Source organism: Papaver somniferum, chromosome 4, assembly GCF_003573695.1.
Source record: "Papaver somniferum cultivar HN1 chromosome 4, ASM357369v1, whole genome shotgun sequence".
Lineage (NCBI taxonomy): Eukaryota > Viridiplantae > Streptophyta > Magnoliopsida > Ranunculales > Papaveraceae > Papaver > Papaver somniferum.
In genome coordinates, this window is record NC_039361.1 from 7,822,331 (window position 1) to 7,829,977 (window position 7,647).

Consider the following 7,647-nt stretch of genomic DNA (forward strand, 5'->3'; position numbering starts at 1 on the left):
TCACAAATAAGTCTTTATTTTATCAGTTTTACCATTTTATTTTCTTATCCTGATTAATTTTTATAATAAAACATATACAAATTAGAATATAAGATAAATATTTACTTTGGAAAACATAAAATAAATGGGCAAGCGCACAACACGACACAACACGATTATTTTCTGACACATGATAACACATCACGCCATTTAACACGGCACGATACAACCCGTCTAAACCGATAGCACAACCCTAAACAACACGTAGCACGCTAAGCACGTGTCTCTGTGGCTGGACTGCGGCGGGCCGGGACGTTTTACACCCCTGTGACCCGTGAAATTCTCACTCGGAGGAGTCAGCAAACACCCACCATCTGACTGAGAGCATTATCCTTTTTCTTTCTTCTCCTAAATTGAAGACAGAAATAAAAATTTCCAGAGAAAGCGAGGAGTGAGGAAGGAAAATTAGCTAAATAAATTCCTCCTCCGTTTTTATTCAATTCGTCGATACTTCTTCTTTCAGGGTTCATTGATTAATGGATTCTTCATCTTCAACTAATAATTTCTCAAAGTTTATACACTCAACTTCATCAGCTCTTCACTCTATCTTAAACCAATGGACTCTAATAGATCGTCCAGACTCACCACGATCCGACCGTCCCCAAACCTTAAACCCTACTACATCATCATCAATTTGTGTTCCTTTATTGTTTTCTTCATCTTCGTTTCACAATTTTGATTCTGATAATAACATCAATTCATCAGTACCACCACCATCATCATCATCAATGAAGAGACTGAATTCGAATCCGAATTCCAATTCAAATTCCAATTCTGGGTTTCCGTCGACAGTTAGAATTACAAGGACTATGAATGAGAAAGGCGGAGGAGGACCTGCTTTTGTTGGGCAAGTTTTTAGTATGTGTGATGTTTCTGGTACTGGTCTCATGGCGGTTTCTACTCATTTCCAAATCCCCTTTCTTTCTAAAAGGTTTCAATTTTCTATCTTTTTAACTCTTTTTTGAATTTGGGTTCTTTTTAATTTTCAGTTTTGAATTGCAATTTTTTTACAATTTAGGGTAAACACTGTTTTTTTTAGGTTATCTGCAGATTACTGTTGAAATTTCATTAATGAGCTACACCATTACTCAGTATTGCTTTATTGGTGTGTCTGCAAATGCGTCATGTTGCAATTGATGTGAGCCTATGTTTAATTTTGATTAATCTTTGTGTAGAACACCGGAGTGGCTTAAAAAGATGTTTGCAGCTGTTACCAAGAATGGCAGAGATGGCCCCATGTTTCGATTCTTCATGGATATAGGTGATGCAGGTATGCGTTTAATGGATAATGTTCTTTAAGATATTAAGATAATGTTTACCAGCTTCTCCTATGTTGGGTCTGTCTTATTGATCTCTATGGGTAATGAGCGGATGCATATAACGCCACTAATGAAAAGAATACAATTCCCAAATGGAACCCGTTTTCCTGCTTTGCTTTTCTGTATTAAACATGTTGTTCTCTGCTCCTGGAATTATAGGCCCTATTCATTGATTAGTTAATAACGGATTGGAAGATTTTCATTCTCAGATTGCAATCTTTCCTCTCATGGACAATAGAAGTCTTTCCGAAAGTACTATAGTAACTTACATTTCCATTCTCAAGCCAAGATATCGATTGTTTTCTGTATACTACTAGTAGTTATTACTGTTTTCATTTCAGTAGATGGCATTTATGTAACAGCATCTATCTCGGTAAGTAACGCCGTGCTGCTATTTTTTGGCTTTGATAAAATTGTTATTGTCATATTTAAAAGACTTTTTTACAGAACATTGCCTGATATTTAACTTATGATGCTTGTGCTAGTTTCATATGTTAAACAGCTGAATGTTCCTTCTGGGGTTGTAGGCGCTTGCCGCCTTGATCTGGCATATGAACATTTCAAGGTCTGATTCTTCAAAATCTGAATTTCTTTCCCTAGACTTCCTTTTTACCTTCTAGAAGTATGAACATATCAGCTTCTTCCTTCTTATGTTATTCCATGGAATTATTATTATTGGATTTCTATTGGTCTGCTGATGAACATTTTCTTGATGCCCTGCAGGAAAAACCACATATGTTCCAGTTTGTTCCAAATGAAAAACAGGTACTATTGGGTTGTTATCTCTTCTCCTTTCATACACATATACTATTTCTTGACACCAATTTGCTCGTTATGTAGGTCAAGGAAGCTAAAAAACTTTTGATGGAAAATCCACACAACAATGGAGTGAAAACCATAGATGGCGTTCCTGTATTTACTGCTGAAAACTTAGATATAGCGATTGCTACTAATGATGGAATTAAGTGGTATGCATTTCTTGTCATTCATTTTGACACCAAGTAGATTAATGTTCGTTCTAGTTTCACTTTCCTTTATCCTAGAGAAAGCATTTCAGGCGAAATATTATAACTATTCCTTGGTTCAGGTATACACCATATTTCTTTGACAAAAAGACATTAGACAACATCCTTGAAGACTCTGTTGATCAGCATTTCCATACACTAATTCAGAACCGCCGCGTGCAACGGAGAAGGGATATTATTGATGATAGCTTTTCAGCGGATGCGGTCGAAGACAACGCAGAGAGCCCATGGGAACCTCCAGAGGTAAAGAAAAATACTTTATGCATGCAGCTTGCGGTTTAAAATCTTGACCATTTAAAGAACAGTTCATAACTTCTTAATGTTACTGAATACTTGGATATGCCGTCTACTTGATGCTTAATCTTTTCTGACAGGTCCAAGAAGTGATGGATGAGATGGGCCAACCAACAATTCCATTGAGTGTAATCTCAAAGGTTGCAGAACTGCAGCTCCATCATGCCGTAGACAAAGTAATGTTGGGAAACAGGTGGCTAAGGAAAGCCACTGGTATTCAACCAAAATTCCCTTATATGGTTGACTCTTTCGAGAGAAGGTACTGCTACACCATATTACCTTATTTTAATGATTAAAGGAATGTACATAGGTCAGAATACTATGAACTTTGGCCATTTGGTAGATGCATTGCCTCATTGGTAATCCTGATACGTTAGTATCCATAAAACATATTTGATAAAAGAAAGTTAGCGTGAGTAGAATTAGTTTATTGATTTAAATGAAACTACACACTTTATAGAAGGGGCCAAATGGTTACTTCCATCTGGTTGAAGAGTTTGGTTTAGCTGACCTAGGAGCTGATTTTGACATTGGCCGAGGCCCGAGATACCCGCAAAAGTAGTTTGAGATCAAGAGTTAGTGCAATGTGGAGTTAAAACATGTTTGGGTCTGGTTGTGATAGCCTACTTGGTGAGTCGACTTTTTTGGATCATCTTTCCTCCTAGGAATCACCAAAATGTATTACCAATTTACCAGTGGTGGTGTATCCACTTTTCCCATCATTCGTAAGTGTAACAAGATTTTTGTTTCAGTAAAGGTATAAGATGCGAATATGCTGACTGAAATCCTGTTGTTTAACTATGGATTTCAAGATTTCTTGAAATGGCTGAGGTCTATACATTAGCTACTTCCATCTAATAATGACTTGAACGGCAAATAAATTAAACTAAAGCTGGCATGATCTTTCTTGGGTTATTCTTTTGGTGTTGGTAGAATAAAAAGTTAAAAACCACAACCCAAGATACTCACAAACACAACTGTTAGCTGAAAAAATTGATCTACAGTGTGCATTGCTGCTGTCTCTTACTTCGTGAAATTTATTATTTACTCTTTTTGGTTTTACCCCTAGAATATGACCTCTATAATATTTTTTAATTAAAATGGAACTGATGCAGGACTGCAGCTTCTTTTATGAAGGATGCCAAGTCAACTAGTGCTGCTGCCACCTTAGATTCTGATTGTGAGAACACTAATCATGAATTGGAATTTAAATCTGGAAAATCTAAATTAAGAGAGAGTGCTCCAGTGGACAAGAAACCAGATCACACAGATTTCCGGTTTCCATTTGGATGCTGGTTTACCAATCCATGGTCAATGCAAGAGCAGAAAACTTATAATCAGATTACCTCTGACACAAGGTAACCCCAAACCACTGAAATATTATTTGGGGTATTATCAGATGATGTTCGATATGAGTTTAATATTCCGTCATTTAAACCTTAATTTTCTTTTCCTCATCCCTGACAACTAGTTCAAAAAGGACAAACACTGTAGAAGAAGTCCAATCCAATCCTCTTCTACCAAAGATTACAATGGTCGGTATCTCCACTGGTGAGACGGGGCAAGTGAGTAGATCTAGTTTGAAGAAAACCATGGATGATCTAACAAAGAAGTTGGAGGAGACAAGTAAGAACAACGACAACAGCAATAAACATATTGAAGTCAAAGAGGAAGAAAGAGATCCTCTCTTTGTTGCCAATGTGGGAGATTACTATTCAGGGTTGGCAAAGACCGGCTCCTCACGCTGGGTACGTCCAAGAAATAATTGAAATTTAGGTTCGCGGATTAGTAATCTGTAGGTAGAATTTAGTATGTAAATTAACATATCATGTATGAGTGACTAATTTATTTATCGATCATCACCTATTGTTGTATGTCTTTTGCTTGGAAATTACAGGTTATCAAATTTGCCAAAGTCTTTAAAACTAGGCTTTCACTGTCTTTTCCACAATTGATGTAGCGCATATTAAAAATTATTTATTAACAGTTACTTGCAATAATTGAAAATTAAGCACTTCGGTTTTTTTTTTTTTTTTTTTTTTTTTTGAGCATAAATATATTTCATTCTAAAAAGAAACAGAACAGAAGCTTAACACCAGAATCCTGGATGTCATTATCTGATGCTAAAACTCAGTTCACCAGGAAACTCAAACTTCGGTTAATTTCTAGCCGTTTTCTTTGTCTCCTAGCTCTTCAACGGTCTTATCCTACCGGTTGTTTCCCGGATTCCCACCGGATACCACCGGAATCCTTCTTTCTTCTTCCTCTATTCTCTCTTTTGCTTCCATGATCATCCTTCCTCATCTATGAATTATCAATAGATTGATTTCCTTCTCTCTCCCTTTGTTTTCTCCTTTGGTTTCCCTCAGGAAAAGCATCTTACAAATCACTGTTATCACTGGAAATTCTAAAATCACTAAGAACACCAGCCTCACCAGAATCACAAGAACCATCAGAATCACCAGCATTATCACCAGTACCATCATCCGGATCACCAACATCCAACAAAAAACTTATATCACAAAAATTACAGGAATCACTAAAATCATAGGTTTCACCAACAATCCAGGCAAGTCCAACATTCAAAACTTTCTAAGTATCTCAAAAACCAACATGGAAAAACACTCATCCTGGTTCAGGTAATATAATTTTCCAAAATCCATACCAATCACCAACCTCTTCTTCTTAAATTCTCCAGTAGACCATCTTTCATCCTCAATACTAACCTCAACCCCCTTATGCGTCTCCCCACTAATTCTCAGAAAACCTATGTTCTTAAACTAAGCAATGGTATGCACCTAATTGAGCTGAATTCTAGACTGAAACTCCTAGAAGAAACTCATATTCAAAGGTCTCATGATATTATTCAATCAGAAGCTACTCTAGCAAATCATATCAGTTCTCAATTGAAGGTCAAAAAAACCAAAATTCGGAGCAAAAATACCATACTCAACCAAAAATTCAAAAAAGAAAACACCCATTCCAACAAATTCATAAAAACATACATATACCAAGTATCCATATCAATACCAGAATTCATAAAACCAAAAGCAAGCAAACTATGTTTCAAACAAATCCAAAATGTAAATTTCAGTTCCCTCACAGACTGATAACCGACAACCCCTTAATCAAAATCAAAATTTTCCTTACTTGAAATTTGATTATAGGAAACTGGTAAACCAAGACGATCACCACCTACCACTTTCGCTGAGTTCGACTCCGAGTTCCTTGACTAACACTGCGAGTCTGTCTTCGAATCAATCGCCTGGTTGGCCTTGGAATCTGAACGCTGTTCGAAGTGCCTCCCTACTCCTCATGGTCATTCTCGAAATAAGATTGGTCAGACTCTACACTGATAGGACTCACCGGCTGCATTGAATCGGCAGCTGGATCGGAGGTTGGAACGGTGGCGGGTTGACTAGTTCCGGCAAAGACGACACGACCAATTTTCTCAGTAGCAAGGCAGAGAGCATCCAAAAATGGAAAATGCATGGGCTCATCATCACCACAAGGCTGCGCCGCCAACTGACAAACCATGAATTGTGCAGCTGTAGGCAAAGTGATCGACTGAAACCCAATCCTACTCGAGCCAGATACGAAAAATCGAACAGCAACAACTGCAACTCCCTCATGCACTTCAAAAGGCCCGTATTTCGGAAGATAAGCGTACAAGACCCAATCATCATCACCAGAATCGTATCGCTTTGGCTTATTTACTTGCTCTGGTTCTTTTGCAGAAGCACTCATCTCACTATGATGGGTAGCACTAGGCATTCTACAGCCACCCTGCTCAACAAACAAATCAGGCCTAACAAAAGGATTACATGTATCTTGATTCACGGGAGAAGGTTTGGGCTCCTTGAAGAACTGAATCAACCTCTCAACTGGTGAATCGATAAACATTTCGTGCACATCGCCTGGTGGACAAAAGTGCAACAACCTCTCAGTCTCAATCTTCACATCAATGTTATGTTGCATATCCCTCAAATACCAGTCGAAGTTTTCTCTAAAGTTGAGAGATTCACATCCTTGTGGAAAATCTATTCCATGAGGCAGACGATAAACCAAATGCTCATATGGATACCAGTGGATACAGGGCTCCGTCTCTACTTCATTCAATTTGCGTTTGCCTTTACGATCGACGGGTCCTGGTCCTCCATCCATGATGAATCTCTCAGAAAGTTCTTAGAAGGAAAAATTGCAAAGGATAAACAACTGTTTCCTCTCCCAGCAAGAGCAAAATCCCTTTTAAAGGGGCTCATTCTAGAAACCTCGATCGTTTCGCCAATAAATTTCGTCGATTCCCGACGCCCCTTCTTGCACACTCAACCTTTCTCTTCCTCTAATATCTCTGTCATTTCAATTCTCCCGCAAATAGGGTAATTAAAAAATACAAATAATTAAAAATAATGATAGAAACAGGAATTGAACTTGTGACCTTGGGGTTAAGGGCCACACGCTCTAACCAGCTGAGCTATTCCAGCTTTGTTGTTCTAACATCTGCTTATGATAAATCGCTAAAATCTGGATTCTGCATTAAACCATTTTCTTCTCAAGCTTCTTCTGCTCATATTACCGCTGACTTTTCTGCCCCCTTGTGTACCTTCATTAATTAAGTGAAACTAGGCTAGGAATATACTTCCCAATTACGATAAAGGTTCTTCCCTTTAATATGTCAGGTAGCATCAGTTCCTTGTATCTTTTAATCTTCGTGTCATATATCAATAAACTCGAATTACCTTTTATTAAAATCTCATTGTTCTTGAAACTCCAAAATGATGCAGAATAACAATCAATAGAAACCTGGACGCTCTCTTGGGCGATGGAAAAACTTTTGGTCCAAGATTCTCTTACTCTATAGTCTTGCATCATCCATACATCAATCCAAGCATCATAAAAATGAAAAAGTACACCAAGGCAACCTCCTAACACTCTAGTACATACATCATCGTACTTATTCTCTTTCAGAG

The 7,647-nt window shown here is 37.8% G+C and overlaps 1 protein-coding gene and 1 non-coding gene across 2 annotated transcripts; one reads left to right on the forward strand and one right to left on the reverse strand.

The window, feature by feature from the left end:
• The first annotated feature begins 387 nt into the window (after positions 1–387).
• LOC113274694 lies at positions 388–4,674 on the forward strand. The gene is made up of 9 exons (XM_026524082.1): positions 388–970; positions 1,215–1,309; positions 1,844–1,923; positions 2,082–2,123; positions 2,199–2,326; positions 2,446–2,626; positions 2,758–2,936; positions 3,793–4,035; positions 4,149–4,674. Exons 1-9 carry the CDS (start codon positions 516–518, stop codon positions 4,444–4,446), a joined length of 1,701 nt encoding a protein of 566 aa, XP_026379867.1. The 5' UTR covers positions 388–515; the 3' UTR covers positions 4,447–4,674.
• Positions 4,675–7,087: 2,413 nt separating this feature from the next.
• TRNAK-CUU lies at positions 7,088–7,161 on the reverse strand. The gene has a single exon. It is a non-coding gene; the product is annotated as a tRNA-Lys (tRNA).
• Positions 7,162–7,647: the final 486 nt, after the last annotated feature.

Coding starts and splice junctions, on each gene's coding strand:
- LOC113274694 (XM_026524082.1), top strand. CDS start 516: ATGGATTCTTCATCTTCAACTAATAATTTCTCAAAGTTTATACACTCA. Junction 1,924..2,081: donor TGGCATATGAACATTTCAAG/GTCTGATTCTTC, acceptor GATGCCCTGCAG/GAAAAACCACATATGTTCCA. Junction 2,124..2,198: donor TTGTTCCAAATGAAAAACAG/GTACTATTGGGT, acceptor CTCGTTATGTAG/GTCAAGGAAGCTAAAAAACT.